The sequence below is a fragment of the Colletotrichum destructivum genome, chromosome 1, assembly GCF_034447905.1.
Source record: "Colletotrichum destructivum chromosome 1, complete sequence".
NCBI classification, from domain to species: Eukaryota; Fungi; Ascomycota; class Sordariomycetes; order Glomerellales; family Glomerellaceae; genus Colletotrichum; species Colletotrichum destructivum.
Window position 1 is genome coordinate 6,528,494 of NC_085896.1, and position 25,410 is coordinate 6,553,903.

The following is a 25,410-nucleotide window of genomic DNA, read 5'->3' on the forward strand; positions in this document are numbered from 1 at the left end:
GGCGATTCTGTTTTACACTTCCTGGGAATGGTGCATCTACGGTTCTAGCCGATTGATGAGGGCAGGAACTAGTAACATTGTGTCACATGATATAAGGCGTTAATTGCTGCCCTGCAATTAACGGCGTCGTTTTTGCGACACATTGGCTCTCCGCAACGTTTGGATTCACGAGCGAGAGAAATTGACTACTTTAACGAACCAAAGCATCGGCAGAGCCTGTCCTGATTGTTTATTTGCGAACGCTCCTATAGCCGGATTTGGGTTTGAGAACTGCTTCACGCACCTGTGATTCAAAATCAACACCACTTCATTGTCAACCAGATCGCATGACATGCAGCCGTCCTTCCGTGAGCTGCGGGTAAGCGTGTTGGCTTCCGCATCTGCACAACCGAGGCTTGTCTAGTGTTTATGGCAAGAACCCTGTCCAATCAGGCTACTTTGAATGTACAACCCAACAAGAACAAGAATATGGTATGGAAGCTACATACATCTTACTCGAATAACAATCTGCTCGATCCCTCAGTCTCGCATGCAGTCCTTGGTGGTTCGCCAAATGAGTAACCTTTGGCCGGATTTCGCGTAAGAAACCAGACATTGAGTATTCCGCGGGGCAATCTCTCTACTGTTGGCCGATTTAGATCGTGACGTGGAACAGGGCGTGAACACCTACAACCTCGGTGGTTCGGACGGTACACACACACAGAGTTTATTACGCCCTGGCTAAGCCATAAAGGGCTCTTGTGTCTATCTTACATGCTCCCCTTGTTGAGTGTCTACCCTGGTCTCAAAATAAGCCCATATAAGATCCACTTCCGTCTGCGTCATCTTTGATTACGCCTTCCGATGATTGCAATTTCTCGTGAGGTTAGTAGCAGGCCATCTTGGAGCACTTCCTCCAAGTGTTCAGGTCCCTATCTTCGGCGGCTGAAGCGAGCCCTGCTGTCGGTGGCACGAGGGTGCGTATGGGGTTAGTCGGTGGTTGATGTTAGTGATGTGATGTTGTGCTGTTCCTGTCCTATGTTTGGTTGACCTGCATATCGAGTCGTCCTGTTGCCATGGCAAACTTCACTGTTTCTCTTACGACATCCATGCATGGTGACCAGTCGTCAGGGTCTGATGCGGCCTTTCCGCCTAAGTAAAATGACAGGTTACCTCTGTGCGTATCAGTCCGTTGGATCATCGGTGCGCGTTGTGCTGTCCATTGGGTGCAACGGAAGAGAAAATGCTCGACCGTCTCTGTTGCTTGTCCGCATGCACATTGATCCGAGGCGGCCGCCCCGATCTGGTGCAGGTACCAGTTGAGCCTTGCCATCCCCGTCCGCAGCTGGGCCAGTATGCTGGCCTGCTTCCATGAAAATGAATCGTACAGTTGCCGTGTGTGTTTTCCTGGCAGAGCCGAGTCGACTCTCTTTGAGAACTTTCCGACCCACTCTGGTATTCCGGGGTTCGTCTCCTGTACCCTCTGTAACGCGTTCCTAAGCGTGGTTGAGAAAGCCCTGGCTGGCTTCTTCCTAGGTGTTTTCCCTTGTTGGGTACTCTCCTTTGCCGCTGCCTTGGCCTCCTTGACGAGCTTCGACTTTGCCCCAGCCGGGAGCCAGAATAGTAACACTCTGTTACCTCTGTTTTGTAGGACACTGATAGCCTCGTAGATACGACGGATCTCTTGCTGGCCTGATTGCTGTCGGGGTCTGCTTACTGCTAGCACGGCGGCTTTGCTGCTGGCAAACAAGTATATGACAAGGTGACGGATCCTCTCCGAGAGGGGCTCTAACGCCGTCGCCATCGCCTGAAGCTCTGCCGTGAACGGGTTCTGCTCCGTCCTGAGACCGACTGTGCATGACTCCGTTGTCGTAAAGCCGCCTCCCGTGTGTGACCTAGGGAGATGCAGTGCTCTCCCGAAGCCCACGACTCCATTTCTTGCCGAACTAGCTGTCGCGACCTTTGCGGCCCAGCCTGTCTTAGTCGCTGCGCTTGCCTTGTCTCCATCGTCTTCAACCACCGTCTGCACTCGGTTTTCCCATGGTGACAGCGAAAACGCGTTGATGGTCTCCAGTCTGTCCAGGGGCAAGTCACGGTAGGCCGCGGCCATCGTCTGGAAAGGCGAGATGTGCCTCTTGAAGGTATTGACTCTGATATGTCGCAGCGGATGATTGTTCGGTAATGTCCGGAGACGCACCCAGAATTTGATCGCTTTCCTTTCGAATCGTTCCTGGGCTGACTGTATGCTTGCTTCTGCTTCGGCAATCGCTGTAGCCACCGAGTTGAAGGTTCCCACAACTGCTTGAGCCCCGATCCTCTGCACCCTGTTGATGACCTTCATCTGGGCTGCGTTACACGTGTGTTTCCAGACGGTCGATGCGTAGTCCATCGTGGGTGCCACCGCCGCCACGAAGAGCTGTCTCGCCGTTGACGGTGACAAGCCCTTGAGTCGTCTGAGCTCCAGAACGGCTTCGAGGCCCTTCGATGCCGCTTCTGCCACGTGTTGCTTGAAGCGGAGCTTGGTGTCCATGATCACGCCTAGAACCTTTACCTGGTCTTTGGGCCGGACGGTGTCCCCCTTGATACTGAAAGGGGACCAGTCCTCTGGCTGGCGCCAGTTCCGTGTAAAGTGTATAATGGCTGTCTTGTCTGTCTCGAAGGTCGCTCCGCTTCGTCGCTCCCAGTCGAGGGCTCGGTCAATGATGGCCTGGACCCCCTGTCGGTTCGCCTCTCGTGATGGTCCGGTGACCCATGCCGTATAGTCGTCTACGAATGCTAGTGCACCTCCATTTTCGTTGATTTGGTGCTGGACCAAGTCGGCGTTGAAGAACAGAAACAGAACAGGGGACAGCGGCGAACCCTGAGGTAAGCCCGCTTGGGGCAGGGAGCGGACCTCCGAGTCCTGGCCGTTGACCTGAATGCTTGCAGTCCGTTGCGAACAGAACGCATCCACCCAAGCCACCAGCTTTTCCGGGATTCCCCTCGCCCTGAGTCTCTGAAGTAGTCTTTCTTTATACACTCCGTTGTATGCACCTTTAACGTCGAAGCTGACCAGACTGAGGATTTTCCTCCTCCTCCATGCTCTGTAGATGTAGTCCTGAAGCAGAACCAGCGCCTGCTCTGCCGATCGCTGCTTCCGAGCCCCGAAGTGGCTCGCGGGCAGGAGCCCGTATGTCTCGACGGCGTGTGATATCCTCTCGGCCATCACCGATTCAAGCACTTTCCCCAGCGTCGACAACAACGAGATTGGTCGCCAGGCCTTCGCAATGGTGTAGTCGTTCTTGTTCGGTTTCTTCAGCGGGATGATCTTCGCATGTCTCCATTGCCTAGGCAGTTCTCCCTCGTTCATCGAAGCTCGGAACAGAGCGAGAACCCGATGCTTCACTGCGGGCCACGTCTGCTTCCACACGGCTACTGGCAACCCGTCCTCTCCGGGCGCCTTCCACGATTTCGCTGCAAACAGCTGTCTCTCCACCTCTTCCAGCGTAATCTCGGGGGAGGGTACAGGCGGCCGCTGTGGACGCTGGCCCTCGTCTTCGATGTTGTTCGGGAGCGGAGGGAAGAAGGTAGATAGTAGTTCTTCTGCCTGTTCTCCGTTCTCTTCCGTCTTTGAGCCGTCCGCCCTAGTAAGCGGGGGAATCTTGTCGAACGAGGCGCCTTTGTTGGCGCCTAGATACTTGGCTGCATTCCAGATGTTCGTATCGTCGGCCAGAAAATCGTGCCAGTGCTTCTTCTTTTGTTGTCGGATGGCGTCGTGATACTGCTTCGCCGCGGCTTGGGCTCGCTCCTCCAGATCCGGTGGGCAGTGGCCGGCCCGTCTCTCTGCCCTCGCCCGGTTCCTCCAGAATGTGTGGATCCGACGGAGCTGAGTGAGGTCCTCCGTCCACCACCTCTTCGCATACTTAGACGGCTTGGCTGTAGGCGTCAGGGCCTCAACCGCTTCCGATACTACCGACATGAGCCGGTCCGTCTGTTGCTGCACAGTGCCTCCCATAGGGATGCATTGCATTGCTGCCTCAATCCTGGCATTGATCGCCTTCCATGGGGCGTTCTTGAACAAAAGTCGAGGCTTGCCGTCCACGCCCGGAGTCGCAATCTCGAACGTTGTCTCAATCGCCCGATGGTCCGATCCGTGGTCTGTCCCGTGCACAATACATCTTATCATCATCCGTGTCAGCTCCTCCGACGCGATGGCCAGGTCAATCGTTGTTGCTGCGTCGTTCTTCTGCCACGTCTTCGTCCCTCTCGGCAAGAGGCTACTGAGGGAGAGGTCACTCATCAAGTCGATGATCGGGTCTGCCTCTCCCTGCCTGCTCGCCGAGATGTCGTCCCCTCCCCATAGTTGGTCGTGTCGGTTGAAGTCTCCCACGAAGACCACATCCACCACCTCGCCCGCGCCACTCCTGACGTCCGCGATTGCTTGCCGTAACATGCAACACGTGCGACGGAGCATCTCGGGCTCCTGTCCCGGAACGTACACTGACACAACCAGCACTCGACGACCCGAGAGTCGAAGAATGGCTCCCGTCATGTCCGGTGACGGTATCGGCACCTGCTCCGCTTCAACCTCCTTGTTGACCCACAACATGCTCCTGATCCCCCATCGTCCTTCTTCCCTCCACGCCGTCGGAACCATCCTGGTCCACCCACTATGCCGCATTGGCACCGTCAAGATCTTGCCCTCTCTCTTCCACGCCCATGGTTCCTGCACTGCTATGACTGTGAAGTCTCGCAGCTGCTCATCGTTCATCAGGCTTTCGTGCACTGCATCCTGTTTCCTTACATTCAGTTGAAGAATCTGAAACTTTCTACTCATGGAGAGATGGGTAGACCTTCGGACACTTCTTGCTGAAGGATTCGTGCGGGCCGCCGCAGGGAACACACTTCAGTACTGTCTCGCGGCACTCCTTGTGGTGGTGGCCCTCCTTGGCGCACCGCCCACATACTAGGCTGTTTTCGCATGTCTCTGCCTTATGCCGAACGATCTGCTGGCATTTGAAGCACTGATGTATCCGAGACTGCGGTTTGAACACCCCCGTGTTTCCAGACTCTCCGCCGGCGTGAAAATAGCCCTCTGAGATGAGCCTTCTGGCGTCACTGGCTTTGGTTACGTAGACCGCCATCGATCCGTACGTTTTCGGGCTTTCCTGATCGCTTAGCCATACGATTTTGGCGACGGTGGTGTCGTTTTCTTTGCTGAACTCCTCTGCTGCTTCACTTCTGTACTTTCCTTTCTCTTCCCACACTGCTGACCATCGCACAAAGTCGACCTTGATTGGATACAGATCGTCGTCTCGGACGCGCATACCTGGGGCAATCTTCGTCTGCGCGATTTGCTTGACCATTTGGTGCTCCGCGTCGTCTCGGCAGACGATTCTGATGAGATTCTCGTTTCTTGGGTTCACGGTGACGGCCTGACACCGCCATCCCGTATGCCCGTCCGCTCGCATCGCCTTTTCCACTGCCGCCCTGATCGTGCCCGCGTTGGGCTTGTTGCCGTCTTCCGTTTCGACTTTGGAGGTGTCAATCGTGCAGTACAGAGTGTCGGTCACGTTGGGTGGTGTTGCGCCGGACGTACGGGTCCGTGCATCGCTGGGCTGGCCGGTTGGGGGGGTTCGGGCAACGGCGGCGTAGGATGGACTGGGATCGCTACGCGCCGAAGCCAGAGTCAGTAAGGCCTCGAGCTTTTCGTGCGTCTTCGTGTTATTGTCTTCAGCCTGTCCCTTCAACGCTTGCAGGTCGCTGCGGACCGTCCGCAGCTCGTCCTTGATTGATCTGAGTTCCTCGTTTGCCGTCCGAAGTTCGTCCGTGACTTGTCGAAGCTCGGCCTGGATATCCTTGTTGCGTAGTTCCGATTTCTTCCATGCATTGAAAACCACCTGGAGGGATGCGTGAAGCTCCTTCATCTGCTTTCCCATATCCAGAAGCAGGGTTCTGTCGTCGTCCTCAGTCGCCTTGGTCTTTCCTCTCGCGGCTGACGCGCCCCTGGTGGTCGCCCTCCGCACACCATTTCCTCCCGGATAGCTCGGTTCTGCGCTTCCATCGTCGGCAATCTCTCGGTTTCCTTCGTTTAGTCGGACTTTGGTCGTCGGTTTGCGTATCCGTCGCAGTGGCCGCTCCGTTCCGCTGGCCTCCCCCGAGTCGGACGCGACGTTGATCGTGTCCGAATCCGCCTGCATGTTTCACGACGGGACGCGCCGAAAGTGGGTCCACTAGCGCCGCGCCACGCGTCTCGATACCGCCCCTTTCGCAAAACACCCAACTGACTCTCAACAGCAACAACAAAAGATGATAATAAGCTGAAATTCAATCGACCTTCCTCTATTTCAGGTCTCGCCGGTTCTATGGGTTTCTTCGGACGGTACAACGCACGACCAGTACGAACGCCTTATCGCCTCTTGCCAAGTGATAATCAGCACGTAACGAAGTGGCACCGCCAAGCTTGTGGAACCACCCGCGATTGGCGCTCACGGCCTCTGGTCCACCGCCTGACAGTATGCCTCACTGTTGGCTGCCCGAGGAGAGTGGCGCATCGAATGGATGCGCTGGCAATGTCAGACATGGGAGAACTACAGTAGTACACACATGGTCAGCGCCAGGCAGAATGACAGGCTGCGCCATAAATGTGCCATTATTAGGGAGACACAGACTCCGTCTTCCAGCAATCGACGACAGTCTTACGCGCGCACCCATGGAACCGGTAGGACTGGCCGTCGGCATCTGGCGGTGGTCCACAAACTGTTGGCCAGCATCCGAGACTTTTGCAGCGGCGAGGATGACGCCTCGTACCATCGGCCCACCTCAGCAGACAGCACATTTCTGAAAGACGATTTCCTCTCTTGGCTCGCGGACTGCCGAGAACTGGCCCGTTTCAGCGACAAAAAAGAGGAGCAACCCCGCACCACTCAGCCTAAGGTGCCGTTGTGTGTGCCCCTGAAGTCAGGCCTCTCGAGTTGAGGTCCACTGCTGACAAATCCTCCTAGGCATACAACTAGAAGGGATTTGGTTAATGATGCTATACCGAATCCGGCTTTGTGGTGCCAACTTGCACCAAAAGGCCAGATTCGATATTACGGATCTTGGCGTGGGGCCCGTTACATGTGGATATTTGTTAATATTCAGCCGTGTCGTCGTAAGCTAGCCAATGATGAGTCCTCACATCATTCGGCAGAGCTGCTCCGACCTCCCCCGACCTGCCGAGTAAAGGTTGTTCGCACTGTACAAATACTTACTTCGTTCGTTCACTTTCCGTCCAAGTGTGTGTTCATCAGTGGACACCATGTCGTGCCTCTGCCGGAAACTTCGAGCGAGACGATTCGACTCCATCGATGACAGCGAGGTACGCATCCCCTCCCCCTTATCCAAGCACCAACTAACGTGTGTACGCCAGAGAGCGGTTCTCTTCCGGACTTACGAAGAAGCGCCAGAACTTTTTCGGGTTCAAGTCTTGTCGCGAACAAGAGATTGTCGGCTGATATCACGAACAAGGAAGCGATCCACGATCGGTATAGACACTGATCGTTATGCCAAAAGGCCACGGCGACCATCTTCCCAGATCTCTGCCGTCCTGACAGGCCTAACATCAGCTACAAATCCAACGCGAGCCATAAGTGTGTCGCCTCAATCATCGAATACAGTCGATTCTTCAATTGAGTCTAGCCTCAGCGCAGCCGCCAAAGCAAATAAAGCAAATCGGCCCTCATATTTGTTAATTTGCCTCATCGCCGCTAGATCCTTGCTTATTTGGCCCTGTTGATAAATCCATCAAATTAAAGGCACGTGACTGCTTGTATTGCCTGATTAGGAAACAACTGAAGCTAAGCACAGGTCTCTAGAGATGTCACGGATGAACTACAAATCCATCGATCCCTGACATTGGTAGAACCCCTCTCTTCAGCCAGTTCTTCGTCAGCTGCAGTCGCTCTATACTCTCTGCCTTCATCGAGAGTCTCTGCGACGTCAGCGTTAGTTTCGCTGCACTGAAGGCTCGCTCACAGTCTGACGCCATGGCTGGGATCGCAAAGACGTCAAGGGCTAATTTACTCAACCGAGGGTACTGAGCCTGACGGTCTAGCCACCATCGCGCAGGGTCATCTGTCTCCTCTGGGGCTTGCCTGAGGTACGAGTGAAGCTCGTCAGACGTCGCCCTTGCTTCCTGACTACGACGACTTCTCAGCCACTGTCTGAAGTGGCTGTCTTCTTGGGAAGATGGGGCTGATGAGGAGGCTGACGAAGACGCTAGTGATACGACTGACACATCGTCATCCTTATACCACTTATTGAAGAAGCGCTCCAGCCCCTTTTCCGCACTCCGTACCCATGCCTCTTGGCCATCTCTACCCCATACTTCCTTGAGGTAATTGAAGCCAAAGTAGGGATGGAGAATAATTGAAGCAGCAAAGAGGGGTGACTCAGCAAGAGCTGAGTAATACTTGTTCAGCTTCTGCCAAGCCAGCTCAATAGAGGTCCGAAGATTCACCTGGCACCCCTTCCGAAGACGACGGAACTGCGAAGTGGCTTCAGCCCTTCGCCGGGCCCAGTCAACCTCCACGTGATCCGGAAGAGAGCTCTCGTTGAAGGATCGCCGAGCTGAAGACCTCAGACTACGACTGTTGCGAGTAGGGAGTTGCCGATCCTCCTCCTCCTCATCTTCCTCATCCTCCTGTACAACAATAGGAGCAATCTCGTGATTGTAGTAATTCTTCCACTCCTCGAGGTGTTCAAGGATATACTCCATGCCAGTAATCACCTCCCAAAGGCGTCCATGACCGTCTCCCTTGCCCCATCCCTCCGTTCGTTTTGTCTGGAAAAAGAGGGGCTCCAGGAGGCTCTTGACCTCAACGAGAACAAGCCAATCCTCATCCGTCAAGTGATCAGAGATAGGAATTTGGAGGGATTCCTCGTCGTCGTTGAGACCTGAAAGGTAAGCCCGGATCTCATGCCTCTTCTCGACTGCCCTCTCGATCATTAAGTAGGTCGAATTCCACCTGGTATCATTGTTGAGGATTAACTGTAGCTCTGACGAGCTTCTGTTGAAGAGACAGTAATCAGAACCACCATCAACCTCCTTTGCGACCTTCTTGAAGCGTTCTGACCGTTGTGGAGAGGCGCGGATGAATCTCACGATGTTCCGAAGCTTGCCCACAGGCCCGGTCTTCCTCCAAAGTTTGAGATCTTCCTCATCGCGATGGACTGTCTGGTAGAATTCCGACTCAGCCTCAAAGGTCTCGAAGTCGCTGCCGAAGAGGAGGGACTTGGCCACAAGATTGAGGATGTGACCGTAACAACGCATTCGATGTGCTTTGCAGTCACGTGAAGTCATCCTGGGGTTTATCCGTGGGTAGAAGGAGGCCAAGCAAGTGTCGTTATTCGTAGCGTTGTCGCAGATCACTACTCCCATACGGCTGACTAAGCCCCAATCCCTCACAGTATCTTCGAGGGTGGTCGCAAGGTTGACACCAGAGTGGTTTCCTTGTTGCTGAGTGAAGGCGAGGAGGCGCGATTGGTGCTTCCCCTTCGAGTCAAGGAAGTGAGAAGTGACAGCCATAAAAGCATAAATATTCGGCGATGTCCATAGGTCGAAAGAGAGATGAATCCTTGTAGAGGCTTCGCGGAGTTCAGCCTTGACTGTTGCTCTGCCTCGACTCCATATAGTCTCAAGGTGGTCAGCCATTGAGGTTTTACCCCATGGCACCTGAGCGAATAGATCGACGTTGTGGAAGCGAAGGAGGCGCTGGAGGAAGGTATCGTCGAAGTGGTTGAAAGGAAGGTCTTGACCAACAATCGTAGCAAGGGCGAGATCCCTAATAATAGCGACCTTCGATCGAGGGATACTCGAAGTGGTGAGGCGGGGACGTTGCGAGGGGGGTGGTGTGGCTGTCTCGTCGGAAGAGGGGTCATCCCTGTGCCCATCAATGGGGTCACAAGGGCTAATATGATGGACCCTTTATGAGATTAGTAAGTTGCGAATAGCTTCACGACAATAAAGACTTACCGACGTAGATGCTCTTGAGCAGAGCTGGTGGCGACTGCGGAGAAGAATTCGGGCCGCCCCTTTTCGTCACATCGTTGGCAACACCAGTAGGCTGGCCCAGCTTCGTTGTTGCGACTGAGTTCGACAAGGAAGACTCCATAAGCCCGTACCCAAGTTGTACGGCCTCTTCCACCCTTACGGGCCAGCTGCTCCTCAATGACGAATCGCCGATTCCCCCATAGGATAGGTTGAAGGTCGGAGATGGAGGGATTCGAAGGGAGGGTGGCGGCGCGACTGGTAGCAACTTGGGCTGAGACCCTAGTTGGTGGCTGTCCTAATCTGGTGAGGGCAGTCGCAGTGAGAGGTTCTGACATCTACGAATAGCCTTATCAGTAGACTGTACGGTAGACAGAAAAAAACATTACCTTGTATGTATGGCAGAGGTGGTAACAGCAACAGAGCAACAGGTAGTGACCACAAGGGGATCAAGTAGGAGCTGGGAAGGTAAGGTTGGATAAAGCTAATAATAGAAATACAGCTATTCAAATGGGAAAAACGAACGCCTTATATCGTCAGCGAAGGTTAAGGAAAGAAATTACCGATCAGTAAAGGGATGAAGGGGCTGGTGGGTGAAGTATGGAGGGTGAGGTATATGACAGAGGGAGACTGAAATCCAGCACGCTCATTGGTCAAAGCACCTTAGTCAGAAGTCAAATCAATCAATCCAAATCGGGGGGGTTGGCTTACTTATTTGGGTGGTCTGAATAGCTTCATTTGCTTGACTTAGTTGGACTTTGCGTTGTTGGCGTTGCTTTGGCGGCTGCGCTGTCTAGCCTTTCGACTTCCACCGAGCTCACCTCGATCGAGACCCCCTCAATCGCCTCAGTCGCCTCGAACCAGTCCCCCCCAATATACGCGGCCTCTGCGCCTCTGCAACACGACGGCCTTGTCGATAAACTAATAAAGAAAGGTTTACTGGGAGGGGGTACACTTGACATTCCACCCGAATTTTACCCATGTGCCGACGGCGCTCGTTTCTACTTTGCTTGTACGAAAATTGCGCAGTATAAACGTATCGCCTGCTACGGACTTGCGAGGTACCACAAGAAAGGCACGTCGATCAGTTACATTATAAAGGAGATTCGAGATGTCGTGCCAAGTCTGGAAGAGGGGCAAATATCGGAGAAGCTTAAAAAGTTCCTTCAAATCGGCCGGTCCTGGAATGACGTTATCCATTCGCTTGCCGAAATCGTTAGCGACTCTGCCGACGACCACATCGGTCTTTTGGCCTGGGTGTCATCGTACACTGCGTCAGTCAAGCCACACACCACGGTCACTGCTGAGCTCACCACCACCTAGTTGGGAGACGGCCTCTTCATCGCAACGCACTCAAGCTCTAACGTGGCTACGTCATAACAAAAGCATTCACACCAAGTCCCGTGAAGCGACGCCGGCGGTGAAGTTGTTCTTGGAGGCGAAAATGCGTAAGTCCCTGGCTCAAAAGCTACTTCTCCCTTAGGCTAATATGCCTCCAGCACCACCAATTGTCCCCTACATACCAACTGGATCGACTGCCCGCATTGTTCCAGCAATCCTCTCCCCGGCCGGCACAGGTACGACTGATGTAGGGCCAGCGGCAACTTCGGCCCCTGAACCAACATTATCGGGCAACGACGTGAATATTCTATCAACGTTATCGTCGTTTTTCGCACCAGAAAAGGAAATCCCCCTGGACATGCTTCATCGCGGCGCAACTCCCCGCAATCGTTGGAGTAAAAAGGGCGACATACAAGCAAGGGATAGCAACGTCGACTCAGAGGTAGCGGCCTTCCTGAAAGACAGAAACAGAGTCGCTCGCGCCCTCGAGAAGCTATGCCAGTCAGGCGAGGCAGCGAAGCCCCCTGTAGCACACATGGTACCTGAGTGGTACACGATCAGCCAGAGCCTGAGGGAACGAACCCTAGCCAAACTCGACGGCGAGCAACGGAAGTTCTGGAAAGAACAGGCCTTATTGGTAGCATACTACGCGTTGCCTTGGAAGAACATCGAGGCTAGGTGAGTCCCTATTCAATCTTCAATATCATATGCTGACACAGTCTCAGTGCTTTCAGCCTCACTGCGATGCTGCCCCATGTCCGATTCGTACTGGCCGCGAACGATCCGTTTGCCGAAGATGCGACGACCAGTGATACCGCGAAGGCGCTGCCTCCTGATATTAAGGAGGATTTGATCATGACCCTCACTGAGGCTATCCGACTGCCTGGTATGTCATGGAAGCGCTTTGCCATCGATCGAGCAGAGGATCTCTGCTTTGGCGACGAGAATCTGTACGCCACGATTCGCGTCCGCGAACGTAGAAGCCTTGTTTCTAGGCTCTCAGGAAAACCCGTCCAAGCCCTCGATCATCTGAACCAGAGGCAGACCGACATCGACGACCAGCGGATCCATGCGGCAAGAGGCTTTGTAGCTATTGATTGCTCTTTAAACAAATTGCAGGTTGAACAGCTCCGAGAGGCCAAGCGGATTCTGGACGACTGGATGCCTCTCAACCCAAAACCCAACTTGATGGACCAGGTCGTTAGGTTTCGCAAGTATAGCCTTCTCGGCAAGATCCAGCGATATCAAGGCAATTTCCCCGAAGCTTTACGCCACCTTGACGTCGCTCTCAACATCGTTGACCGATACAAGTCTCATGGCAGCGGTCTTAACTTCGAAGAAGATATCCACGATTTGGCCTGTACCTACGCCGATACCCTTCGGGAACATGGATTGTTTGATGAGGCCGAGAAACATTTACGGCCGATGATCGCCAGTACTTCCGTGGCGCCTCGATCTCGATTTGTTTTGGAAGCATCATTAGCGGAATGTCTGTTTGCTAAAGGCCATTACGAAGCGCGCAAAGCTTCGGGGAAGGTTACACATGAAGCGCGTAACGCCCTCGAGAAGAGCCGCAAGCTTTGTGTACTCCTGCAGTCTCAGTCTCTTCTGAAATTCGAACGACTTCGCACACTCCTGACACTGGCGAAGATATGTTTTGTTGAAGATAAATATAGCGAGGCGGAAGATTACTTCTCTAAGTCTTTCACGACGATGAATACGTTCGGCAGGACAAATGGGTATGCCACAATGGCCATAATCAAATCGATGATTCACACTGTGGGCAGCCGGGCGTCTCCTGAAGATGATGGGGAACTTGAGCGGCAGTCTATTGAGCAGTCTTATGAGAAGTTAAAGATACTTGAGGAGGAAGCAGAGGAAGGTGGCATACAATACTGGGTCCCTGGATTAAGAGATTGGGAGGACTCATTGATGCGTCTTCCCCCTGTCCGTAGTCGCATTTAGGTAGATGCAATGTTTGAATCGCTTCGCCCGCAAATCGGTGCAGTTACCCGTTACGAAGACGGTAACCTTGTAGTAGGTCCCATCCAGGCATACACTGACGTCGCGCGGTTTACACTCAGATTCCTAGTTGAAAGGCTGTACCGCCCTCCATGACTGCCGATACTATTATGGGAACTGGCCGGCCCGCCTTGTTGAGTTGGCTAGTTCAGCAAAGCTTCTAAGCCTTCGGTCGCTGTTACTGCGACATCTCTAGCAGGCAATGCAGAATGCTGTTGAACTTAGTTGGGCTTTGCTGGCGAGTGTGAAATTACAAAAACACAAGACGATACGGACACCCCAGCACAGCTTAGCTGACTGGACATCTGCACGCCCAGGTCTCATGTCCGGAAGGTTGACAGAAAAGTAAACAATCCAATTTGTTGGCGATGGGAAGCAGGTTATCATGCAAAGCAGATTTTGGTGTGACACGTTCCAGCTAGCAAGACGTAGGGTTTTCCAACATAGACTCTTACACGCTCATTGGTCCTAGAGCAGAGTCTCCAATCTCCGTTTCATTATGGGCCAGAGACGAGTCCCATTTGGGTATGCCCACATATCACGATACTATGGGCTTCACATACTGGTCCGAAAAGTGCGTTGTTTCTCCTATACAGTGTGGACTACCCCTTTGAGAGTAACGAGAACGTCGGCGTGGGTGTGGGAGCAATTCAGACCGCTGCTGGACGGTCCGGCAGGAACGATGGAACCACGAAGTGCCCCCATCGAGTCTGCCCCACCAAAGAAGCGCTCGAAGGGGCCCTCAGCTGTAGGCCACTTCTACATGCCGTGGGGCAGGTGCCCATTATAATTAAAATAACAATACTCTGTACTCTGTACAACCCGCGAATTGTTAACAATAACCAGAACCAACACATCCGCAAACAGTTCCATTTCGGCCCATTTAACACCACAGATATCCTCTATGAAACCAACAACCTCAAAATACCCATGTCCTATGCGCCACGCCCACAAGAATCCCATCGCCGATAGCTCCAGGCCCGAGATCCGGATGCTCGGAGGTCCGGACCGGCCTTTTTTACCACCCTGTTAGCAACTCACTGTCTAGGAGAACACCTTGGGAGCAGGCAGTAACTGCTGCTTAAGTTTTGTGAATTGAAGGGTGATTTCGTCGATGAGTCAGCCCGTTAGTTGGGGCCCATAAAGGTCAAGCGAGAACACCCTGGGCTCTCACAAGCGCCATTCCTCTTGGTGCCCTGGCATATCGAAGAGAGGGCGTCTGCCAATTGACGACTTTCGGCGTTTCCCATGACCCGCGTGTTTGGTGAGAACCAGATGCTGCAAGGGTGTGCGGGGAGCAACGTCAGTTGCGCAAGGTTTTATACGTAGGCTGCGGGAGCATTGTTGGATGAACAGGGAAGAATGGGTGAGCACGAAAATTGTCTCTGGTGGCAGGAATTGTCGACTGGGGTGTTAGCTGATGGAAGTGTGTGTTAGTTCATCTCAAGCAGTGCGTGCACGCCGGGCAAAACTCGTTGCCCTTCTCTTACAAACATACGCGGCACGTCGTTACATTGGCCTTGTTGCTCGATGGTGGGATATTATACGAACACCTCTACACCCTCCTCATTATCGCCACGGAGTGTGTACCCGCACACTGTACACACAGTTACTTTTTACACCGCACACCCACAATGATCAGCCCTAGAGACAGGGTGAGCACAGTTACGCCATGGAGGACCACCGGTTCGTGGTCGCATCAGGAGCACTACATTTACCACATTGGTTCAGGTACTTACGGTGTCTATAACTAGTAGGCCCCCTCTGTACGTCCTGGATGGATGCTTGTTACGCCTACCCCGCAGCACAAAGTCGGCGAGGTGTGAGTGCATAAGCACCTAACTTACTTTGGAGGACCGTACTCACCTGCGTAGGCAGCTCGCTTCTTGTTGTCCATCTAGACACTTTCTTTTCCTTCATTGTCTGCTTTCTCAGGACCCCAGCCAAACCATTGGCAGGGGAGTGGAGACCGCTCTTCTTGGCAGCGTCTGCGCCGGTGCGTGTCAACATGCTGGTGCATTTCTCCATCTAACTTGCACCCGTCGCGTCCACAACGCCATTCGACCTGAGGGTGACTGTCCATCTTGAAGCAGTAACGTCGAGGAGACTAGCAACGCCTTCTGCTTTCCGACCTCGTGCATGTGTCTTCCACCACTGTATCCCTCTCGTCGCCAACGACAGTCGCAGCGGCATGGAGGGAAGCCCTCCCACTAGCAGAGCATTCCCATTGCCGCTCGTATCATGCATGTTCTGCCAAAATCAGAAGGCCTAGGCCCGGCGGTCCATAAAAGCGTCACCTCTACCATGATTTGCCGCACAGGAGGGACACAAGCACGCGTATCCAAGCCTGAATTTGTTGTTCTTCATAAGAGGAATTGTAAACCACTCGACCGCCTAAGAACAGCTCTAAAACCGGCAACAACGACAAAATGACCCAGCCAGAAGCCAACACTCGGCAATCAGCTTGGATGTTTTCGGTATACATCCTCGTCTTTTTCCTTCTTTTCAGCTTAAATGGGCTGCCGTATGTTGTATCTATGTGGTCCGATCAGCTCTTTGGGAAACAAATAAGCGCCGTTGTATTCAAGTCGATACTACTACAGTGTATCGACGACCTTCAAGAGTCGCTAGTTTTGTTTCTCCAGCCGCTCTTCGACAATGTCGCCTTCGATGTCCTATCTGGCGAAGACGATACCAAATCCAGACGCCGAATTACGAAAGCCGATTCCTTCATTACCGTCATCCGGGTGTGCGCCATCAAACTCCCGTCGGTCGCCGTCACGCTGCTTCTGATTCTACCGAAAACGATGGTATCAATGATCGTCTGTATTCTTGCCGCTGTGACCTGGTGTTCGGTCTTCCCCTGCGCAGCAAAGGCGGTACAGGACGGGAAAGAAGACAGGGATAATGCGCTGTAAGACGTCCCCGATGGTTCTTGACACCCTCGCTCACGCGTATCAGCTCGGAAAAGGAGTCCAAGGCGGAAGAGTACCAGGGAAGATACTTGCGGTCGCTCTCTTGTTTATCCATCAGGCTCCTCTCTTGGAGTGTGATCCGCAACGGTTGTCTCTTCCTCTTTGCGCTCTTCAGCCCCGGGCTCGACCCTACTCTGATGACACGATGTGTCCACCAGGTCGCAGCCCTCGAAACGGTTATGTTGAAATTTGTACAGAGCTACCAACGAGCGCGGAAAATCGTCCAAGTCTGGTTCAAGAACAAGCTTCCAAGCCAGAGCAATGTGGCGGCTGTCATAGACAGACTGAGGGCCGGGAGCAACCGGTCTTGTGTATTGGTTGCCAGCCGTCATACTGCCGTAGACACTTGTTGCATCGGGAAGCTGTATGACAGAGCTCAGAAGTGTTTCAGGGGCGGCCCTTTACTCCCCGTCGCGACCGGGTACTGTCATGATAGCCGGACTACGTTGAGTTGCAGGGAGGTGGGAGCATGGGTCACTGAGAAGTTACGATGGAGTTTCGAGACGATAAGCAGATGCTCGCAACGTCCGGGCTTAGTTGCCGGCGTTCAGGAATACAGATCGTTGTTGGCCGCGAACATGCCTCGGTGCGCCTGCACTGAGGTGTGAAGGTGGCCCGCAACATCATGGGTTCTTTGCATGTCATTACATCAATCTACCGCCTCTGGAGTAACATATAGTGAACGTAGTCCACAGCCACTGCGGCTCGTTATTGCACATAGTCTCGGCGATCCGTGGGCGACTTGGCGTCGACCAACTGCAGCTTCCTCTGTTGCCCTTCCTGCCGTTGGATGATCGTGGTGCCTGTTGATGAGGCCTGCAGGACGATGACTCCGTTGGACGTGAGTGAATTGTGGACAGTGAGGTGCTGCTTGGCTTTCGCGGTGAAGGATACCTTCTCGGATTTCTCTTCTTTGGCATCGAATGGTGCGCCTGTAAGGTCGATCGTGTCGTCCGTCTGCATGCCCCTGCAGGGCTGGATTTGGGGCTGTCAGCAGACTTCAACAAAAGGCAAGGATCACACGGGTCTCTGCCCTGGGAAACGCGCATCAGTTGCTTGCTTGGCTTAATCGTGAGATCAGCTCGGCTCGCGATGAACAGCTCATTTGTCTACGGTAGGCTGCTTCCCTGCCAAAGCACAAAGCCTTAGTGTCAACTGTAGTTACATGGGCATTTGCACCTATATTTGCAGTTCATTGCTTGCTCTGTCTGACCGGAACAGCTGACATGAGGGCTGTGTGGAGTGGTAATTTAGACCTCTTGTATTACCACCAACGCGGAAACGTATGCATCAGTCTTAACCAGGTTGATCGACACCCGCCGCTTGACGTCCGATAGAGAGCAAAACCATGTTGGAGCGTAAGAGTCACGAAATATAGGGTGCACGCCGATCTGGAGTTATCATCTACACGCAAGATACCAAGGAAACTAAAGGCTGGAAGTTTATAGGGCTGTGGGTAGGTCACAATCCACAGCACTAGCAAGATTGGTGGGCATGACGCCATGCAAACACCGAGGCCAGGCCATGGACATCGGGCCCTGGCTATGGTGAACTGCCAGCGGAGGCGGCGTTGGGCCCGTCATTCTGGCCGAGCTCGTTGAAGAGCTCCTTCCCAATGTGCTGCAGGATGTGCATGTCGATAGTCAGCGCGCTGGAGGGCTGGGCGTGCCTGTTGAGCATGTCGATGGTCTTCCTGAAGAGTTCCTGAAGCTGCGTCCGTTCTATGAAGTGGTGGAGGTAAGGGTCTTTGTAAGCGGCGGCCAAGATCAAGAGGTTGCCCCATTGCCTGCAAATTTAGCTTAGCCGTGCTCGCTTCTCCTTCGCAAGGGAGGGGGGCAAACGGTCTTATCGTTCACTTACGCATGTGCTGTGCCAAAGATGTTGGTCACAAGGAGCCGCTTGCTGTCGACGCCGTGGAACGCCCGGGTGCTCTGGATAAGAGCATTGATACCTCTCTCGGCCCACGACTTTACTTCCGGGTCGAGCTCGTCGTGTCCGCGGATGTCGTGAGAGCCGTGACCCACGAGCGCGGAGGCATCGTGCGGGTTAAAAACACCAATGGCGCCGACGTTCTCCTTGTTCAGCATGCGCAAGTCGTCGACTCGTTGCTTGAGCCCCTCCGAGACCTCCAGGATGAACCTGATGAAGGGCCGGTAGATGATGACCCGGGCGCCCCAGTACTTGGCGCGCAGTCTCGCGTCAAGCAGGTCGGTTGCTGGGGGGTCTTCCTCTTTGAACCTAAAATCATTTGAAACCCACGTCATACTTCGCAGTTGCTGTTCCAGGGCCTGGACCTTTTTCATCTTATCGTACACCGATACATGTTGTCCTTTGGGATCGTACAGCAACGTGTGGATGGAGTTGAGCGTCTTGCGCAGGTACAGCTGCCCGATGTAAGAGTTGCGGACGCGGACCGAGAAGTCGAGTTCCATGAGCGCCATGTTGGGCCAGGGCATCTGTTCTTCATAGTCCTGACACCTTGACCGTGGGAGTTCAAGTTCCGCAATGATATCGCTGCGAAGAAATAGTCAAGTTAGTACGAGTGGGGAGGGGAGGGGGAGAAACGGCAGGCTAGGCTGGTTGCCACTTACTTTTCCAACTGCAGGCAGCTCCAGAACGCGAGGAGAATAAGGTTGTCTTGCTTCTTTTTCGGGGGGTTGTACACCCCCATCTTGAAGAAGCGGTTCATGTCACTGTGTTGTGCTTTCGTCAGCCGGAAACCCCATCTACCCCGCCAATCTTGCATTACTCACCGGCGCATTATCATGTTCAGTGCTCGGGCGGCGTTAAGGAACATGGCGTCGCTCTCCAAAACCCGGCCCAGCTGGCCGTAGTACAGACCGGCAAAGATAAAGGTGTGCGCGTGCTTCATGGTCCATCCGGCCATATGGTTGCCCATGATGTCGGAAGCGTAGGCAAAGTACTCCAGCCCCGGGATGATGTCGTAGTTACGTCTCAGGGACTGACCCGTCTTGAGGACGCCGCTGCTATGTATGGATTGCCGGCGGCTTGGCAGGTTGTTTTTCTGTTCCTTGAGGGAAAGCAGCCCCGAGAAGCGCGAGTGCGCCGAGTAGGAAAGGGGCGATGCCTGCGCGCCGGTGGAGGACGGGTAGCCGTTCCGGTTGGCCTGCGAGTTGTGGACGTGCTCGATGGTGTCTCGAGGCAGGTCGGGGATTTTGGATTCGTGCTGGCAGATCTTGCCGAGGGCGAGTATGACCAAGACGAGGGCGCTCTCGATGGTCCTGCACGGCCGGCCGGGCTTCCTAGGCAGCGGGGCAGGCTCGTTGGGCTGGTCGTCTGCGGGTGAGCGCTTCCCCTTGCTTGCCGTTTCCGAGAGGTTTGCCGGCGGCACGAACTTGGCGACGCTAGGAGCGGAAAGCTTCGTCTGCACGAGACTGTCCAAGAAGCGCTGGGCCTGGCACCTCAGGTCGCCGAGAGGCAGGATGGGGTGCAGGCTGAGAATGTGCTTCTCGAAGCTGTGCACGTACGACTTGACCGTCTCTTCGGAGAAGTCTGGATGGCCGTCGCCGACGAGGGTGCCGCTGGTGCATCCGACGATCGTGGGCGGGCTGAGTCCTCCGACCCGACCCCAGGCCTTCCCCAGCGAGGGCGAGTTACCCGTCTCGGAGAAGTTGTCGTCGATAGCGTCGACGGTGCCAAACGCCTCGGCGGCGGCGGCTGCAGCAGAGCCCGTAGCACTAGTACTGGGGGTCTGTTCCTGGCCGCTGCCCTCGCCTCGGCCGTACAGGCGCAAGACTCCACGCTTCTCCTCCTGCGCGATGGGATACTCCTGGGAATACCTGACGCCCTCCCTCTCCAAGATGCCCTGGGTCATCTCCTTGATGCCCGGCCACGACAGAAGCATGTCGGCTCGGGTGGTGTGATTGACGGGGATGGACGGCTTGCCCGGTGCCACGGCTTCTCCTGGCGGCAAATGTTCATCGGGGTCCTCGGCATTGTGCATCGACTGGGGCAGGTCCGTCTCGCCCATGGCCATGGGCTGCGGCTCGTCCATATCCACATCGAGCGCGGGCGGGGGATATCTCTCGAGCATGGGCGTCGTGGCAGCGTCGGCGTCAGCGGCGGCGACCGGCGATGGCGGCTTTACGATGGACTTCTGATGGATAGGCGAGTGGTCTGCCGGCTGCATCTCGGGTTCGATCTTGATGTTGTGCATCTTGAGCGTGTTTTCCATCTTATTCATCCACCGCTTCTGGGCATCGATCTGGGTCTCGAACTTGCCCTCCAGGGCGTATTTCATCTCAAAGATGGCCTCGAGGATGTCGGTCTGTCCCTTGTCGATCCTGTGTTGTCGACCGGTCAGCAAGATACGTAAAGAGAGGGAGGGGAGGCAAATCGACTGACGCCTTTGGAATGGGGTCGCGGTATTTACACTCGACACCTTTTCCTCTGCAACTTTTGCAAGGCTCGGTTTCATCACATTTCGCCTTAAGCTGTCGACAACTATCGCAAGCCTACATACGTAGAACACGGGGGTGTAAGCGCCTTCCAGTCCAGCAAGCAGCGCAACACAGCGCAATGCAACGCAACGGGGGGCGGCTGGCTGAGGGCTTCACACCTGGGAGGCTCGTGTCGCCTTACGCCTCGTGGCGGATGAGTATTGATAGATGGGTATTGAAGGAGCCTGGCACTGAGACGGTTGCTCGTAGTGCTGGGGAGGAGGAGGAGGCGGCGGCGGGGGCGGCGCCTGGGACTGGCCCATGGGCGGAGGGGGGAAGATGCCTCGGTAGCCCCCCGGCGTAGGAGGCACCTGCCGAGGCCCATTGTGTCGTCTCGAGTCGTCGTCGTAGGATTGGTGAGAAGGGTCAGGCGGCGCCGAGTGCGGCGGGGAAGGTAGGCCGCTTGACGAGGCGCCGCCGCCAGCCGAGTGCGGGCGTCGCGGATGGGTGAGAGTCTCTTCGTGCGGCTCCCTCTTCACGTTGCCGGAGTCACTATTTTTAGGGAAGGAGGGGTAGTGAGGGTAAGCAGGCGAGGGCAGGTGTCGGTGGTGATCCTGCATCGGCGCATAGGAAGGCTCTTGGTCATGGTGTCGTCGGTCGTCGGTGTGGTGATGTTGGGGCGCCGCGTGAGAAGGGTGGTGAGGTTCGATGGAACGAGGAGGATAGGGCGGCTGCGGCTGGTAGTTGTTATACGACGCGGGCTGCTGCTGTGAGGGATGATGAGGCGGCAGAGTATGGGCCTGGTGCGGGGTCGACGGATGCGAGGAGGACGGAGGAGGCGGCGGCGGCGCCGCCGGGTGGTGAAGTGGTGGTAGTTGTTGATGCTGCGATGACCACGAGTTGGTACTCGACAGACGGGGGCGTTTGTTATCAGGCTGCCCCGGAGGATCCATGGTTGATACCTATTTTCATGTGGACATAACTGCTTGTATATAAAACAAGAGACGAAGCGAAAATAGGCAGGCCAGATCCGAGAGGAGGGAGTGAGAGAAGGAAAAGGAGGATCAAGTGGCGGCCATGCATAAGCTATGGCGACTCGGAGGAGTAGCTATGCCCAGTCGCAAGTCCCGGTCCAGGTCTCTGGCCCTGGTCGATGTCCAGTTGATTGGGCCAGCGCAACGCGACGCGGACTGGAGGCAGTGGACGGGGACTATGGGAGAGGAGACGAGAAGAAGGATTAGGGGAGAGCAAGGAGTAGTAGGTTATAGCGGTGAGGTACAAGCAAGCAAGCAAGCAGTTGCGTGAGTTGAGTGAGGGAAACGGAGGGGCCAGTTTATGTTGGGCTGGGGTGTGAATGTGCTGTTGCGTGTGTATGAGTATGGAGGGGCTGGTATCCGGAGGGCGCGCGGCGCAACACGACACACAATGAATGGGAGGAGAAACTAGTGTTTGAACGACGGCAGTCCAGTCAGTCAGTCAGTCCAGTCCCTCAAGTGTGCCTGTGCCTGTGGCCGAGTCTGTGTCGTTCCTGTCCTGACAAACTGTTGACGGTTGACGGCGGCGTGTGTGTGCTGTGCTCTCTATACCATGTACGGATAGCGTATGTAGCGTAGCACTGTGGGCAGAGAGAGGAAGGGGTTTGTATTGGTGTGAAAGTCGAACAAGAGAGAAAACAAGGTACTTGTTGGTTCGCGTTGGCGGGGATCCGGAGATGTCGTTGGGTTGGGGGATAAAAGACACGCACAGTGAGGGGTGAGGGCAGGTATCCATCCGCAGGGGAAAAGCAACATCGTTTGGAACCGGCACACGCCCGCACTGACCAATCCTTTGCGCCGACCTGACTGGTGGCGCTCCACTGCTCCAGTCCCCGGCTGGCACTCTCGGCCGAAGCACGCTAGCAATTTGGAAAGCGTGGGGGTGGGTTTGTATTGGCACGCGACGGGTTAGGGTACTGAGTTTTCCCGCTAGCACCCATTCAGGAAGCTGTCGCAGGTTTGATTGGGTGAGGTTCCATTCCGCAGGCCGTCGTGGACATTCATCCATTCACGTTGACGGAGCGGAGTAGGACTGAGTATTTGATTGACCGATTTCCTGAGATCACATCGGATGGAGACGCCTGTGAAGTCCCGCATCGCCAACGAAGTCAATAGCAGGAACATTGATGACACAGTCGCCGAGCATCCAACGCGCAAGTCAACGACTTATCATTGCCCTCGCCCCTTGCCTCCTTCGCAATGGTCATCACCTTGGGCTCTAGATTTCTTGTGATATGATCGACAAAAGCCTATGGCTGCAATTTTCGTGGAAGGTTCGCCATACTGGCAACTGGGGTCATTTGCGCTTGGGGTTTTGTTGCTATGTGGCCAGGAGGTGAGAGTCGAGGGCTTCTTGGGACGAGAATCCATACACCCACACGCTACATAACATAGTATTGGAAGGAGAGAGATGACGGTGAACCGGCTTGAAGAGAATAGCACTCCGCGATTGTGATCGTTATAGCATCAAAATGAGTCTTCGATTCTCTGCGAAAGATTATGTTGATATCACGAGATATGTACCGTATGCATCGTTCTCTCAGGTCAGAGAAGCATATGAATGTGCTGACGCCAACTATGGACCATAAGCCGACATGTTGAGGTAGCCTCTGTCAATTATTATCTACTGATGCTCCCACGCCCCCTCGGTTGTCAAGGAGGTATTGTTGTTGGAATCGTGGCTGCCAGCCTGAGGCACGGGACAAATCCGGCCTGGGCAAATCAATGGGTACGAAGGTATGGCCGGCGCGCAGATCTGCCCCACATAACGGGCAGTGCGCGCGCAGGCTGGCTGGATGGCCCCTGGCCCTTCGGCCAGCCTACACGTAGGAACACATCCACAAGAAGCTATTCGCAACACCGTTCGATCGAACAACCAACTAACCAACCTGTAGTCCAACCAACAATTATAAATATTCATCCAGAGTAAGCTTCGTCCAATATGAGCCTTTTTTTCTCCGAGGAGCTTTACCATCTCCCATTGGCAATTTGCAGCGGCTAGGAAAACCGGTGTGTGTTCCACGTAGTCCATGTCGTGTATATCATTGAGGACCATGGCGTTGATATCGGCACCGCTCTGTAGAAGTGCCCGGGCTAGATCAATAAAGCCCAACCAAGCCGCAATATGGAGGAGTGTGAATTGATATTCTTCGCGTGGAAACTCGTTGTCCCCATCTGTGTCCGGTAGTCGTGGTATAATCGTTGTGATTGGGAATAGGTATTCTGTTTCCGTTCGAGGCATAGAAGGTCGGAGGGCATGACGGACGCGCTCGATTGCCTCAGCGTCGACCTCACCTCTGACTGGATCTCCTTTCCAGATGACTTTGAGAATCCAGTCGTACATGTCCCGGGTATAGAGGCGTCGCATACTGAGGCTCGCAGCGCAGAAAACCCGATGAGCGGCCGCGAAATGCCGAAGATCCTTTTTATTATCCAACTTCTCGATGATCATTTGAATAATTTCCGGGGGTAAAGATGTGATGTAATCCATGGCCGTGAAACTCGGAGGAGTAGCTATTCCCAGTCGCAAGTCCCAATCCTGGTCTCTAGTTCTGGTCGATGTCCAGTTACTTGGACCAGCGCAACGTGACGCGGACTGAAGGCAGTGGATGGGGATGATAGGAGAGGGTACGAGGGAAAGGGTTAGGGAGAAGTAAGAGGAGGAGTAGCAGTGAGATACAACCAAGCAGGCAAGTAGGCAGGTAGGCAAGGGAGTAAGACAGGACTTTTACGTGAGATGGCCGGAGGGGGTAATACAAAGAGGAACCAGACGGGTGGGGACTCAAATGGATTGAAAATAGTAATCACGATGGGAGTCTTCAGTGAATGCATGAACACCAAGGGGTGTTTGGCGCCGAACATTAACTTGCTGAGGGGTGTAAACATGGCGAGAAATGAGGACGGAGCCACTTCCCTGGAGCCTCGCATTTATTGCTTGTCGTGTTGCACCGCGCGCCCTCAGAATACCAAGCCATCCATACACTCATACACACACCCCAATCCAACCTAACCTGGTCCCCTCCGTTTCCCTCCCTCAGCCCACAGGCTACCTGCTTATCGGTTGTACTGGAGTTGCGTCAGCGGTGGGCCCAACTCTCGCGTCAGGAGTACTCACCACGACGCAGTCTTCGCAGCGAGCGTTGTGCACGTTCACCCAGCCGGGGCAGTCGACGCCGTGCTTGTATCTGTTTACGCAAGGATAGCGATCCATGGTGGTGAAGTGACAGCAACAATTGTGGAAAAGGCAAGTGTGGGAGCGTGACAAATGAATGATCTCAAGCGCTGCCACTGTCTGGACGTCAATAGCTATTTATGTTTCAACAACACCAGAGGACAGCCGTGCTTTGCTCGCAGTCTGGCCTTGTAATTGAAGACACGGCGCCTTGATTCGGGTGTGATTGCCGAAGCCCTGCTGTCTGACACAGCCAATCACGTTAGACATTGTCAACGACAAATCTCCCTTGGCCAGCTTTCTGCCAGCCCCTCCGAATCAAGCAATGTGCTGCGTTCTGCTGCATCCAGCAAACAAGGAGCGATTACTCGGTTCTCTGCGCTTTGCGGAAGGTGCTCCACTAGACCGCCATGAGCGTGTCGCCACCCAGCCAATCGCGGCACCCCCGTCTCTATGCGCCCCGCTAGGGCGAGGAATC

The 25,410-nt window shown here is 54.5% G+C and overlaps 6 protein-coding genes across 6 annotated transcripts; 2 read left to right on the plus strand and 4 right to left on the minus strand.

Annotated features, from left to right (window-relative positions):
- Positions 1 to 10,968: 10,968 nt before the first annotated feature.
- On the plus strand, positions 10,969 to 13,294 carry CDEST_01978 (Putative tetratricopeptide-like helical domain superfamily; the record flags this gene model as incomplete). The annotated part of the gene is made up of 5 exons (XM_062918137.1): positions 10,969 to 11,000; positions 11,077 to 11,262; positions 11,375 to 11,436; positions 11,542 to 12,007; positions 12,064 to 13,294. 5 exons carry the CDS (start codon positions 10,969 to 10,971, stop codon positions 13,292 to 13,294), a joined length of 1,977 nt encoding a protein of 658 aa, XP_062774188.1.
- Positions 13,295 to 15,780: 2,486 nt separating this feature from the next.
- On the plus strand, positions 15,781 to 16,934 carry CDEST_01979 (uncharacterized protein; the record flags this gene model as incomplete). Its single annotated transcript, XM_062918138.1, has 2 exons — positions 15,781 to 16,265; positions 16,313 to 16,934. The coding sequence occupies 2 exons, from the start codon at positions 15,781 to 15,783 to the stop codon at positions 16,932 to 16,934; spliced, it is 1,107 nt and encodes a 368-aa protein (XP_062774189.1).
- Positions 16,935 to 17,034: 100 nt separating this feature from the next.
- On the minus strand, positions 17,035 to 17,289 carry CDEST_01980 (uncharacterized protein; the record flags this gene model as incomplete). Its single annotated transcript, XM_062918139.1, has 1 exon — positions 17,035 to 17,289. The coding sequence occupies one exon, from the start codon at positions 17,287 to 17,289 to the stop codon at positions 17,035 to 17,037; it is 255 nt and encodes an 84-aa protein (XP_062774190.1).
- Positions 17,290 to 17,438: 149 nt separating this feature from the next.
- CDEST_01981 (Putative zn(2)Cys(6) fungal-type DNA-binding domain-containing protein) lies at positions 17,439 to 22,439 on the minus strand. The gene is made up of 6 exons (XM_062918140.1): positions 20,906 to 22,439; positions 20,692 to 20,801; positions 19,080 to 20,630; positions 18,918 to 19,019; positions 18,187 to 18,840; positions 17,439 to 18,112 (listed from the first exon to the last, which is right to left on the minus strand). The coding sequence occupies exons 1-6, from the start codon at positions 21,677 to 21,679 to the stop codon at positions 17,869 to 17,871; spliced, it is 3,435 nt and encodes a 1,144-aa protein (XP_062774191.1). The 5' UTR covers positions 21,680 to 22,439; the 3' UTR covers positions 17,439 to 17,868.
- Positions 22,440 to 22,856: 417 nt separating this feature from the next.
- CDEST_01982 (Putative ankyrin repeat-containing domain superfamily) lies at positions 22,857 to 24,434 on the minus strand. The gene has a single exon (XM_062918141.1). The coding sequence runs from the start codon at positions 24,249 to 24,251 to the stop codon at positions 23,385 to 23,387; it is 867 nt and encodes a 288-aa protein (XP_062774192.1). The 5' UTR covers positions 24,252 to 24,434; the 3' UTR covers positions 22,857 to 23,384.
- CDEST_01983 (uncharacterized protein) lies at positions 23,271 to 25,131 on the minus strand. The gene is made up of 2 exons (XM_062918142.1): positions 24,876 to 25,131; positions 23,271 to 24,826 (listed from the first exon to the last, which is right to left on the minus strand). The coding sequence occupies exons 1-2, from the start codon at positions 24,969 to 24,971 to the stop codon at positions 24,815 to 24,817; spliced, it is 108 nt and encodes a 35-aa protein (XP_062774193.1). The 5' UTR covers positions 24,972 to 25,131; the 3' UTR covers positions 23,271 to 24,814.
- Positions 25,132 to 25,410: the final 279 nt, after the last annotated feature.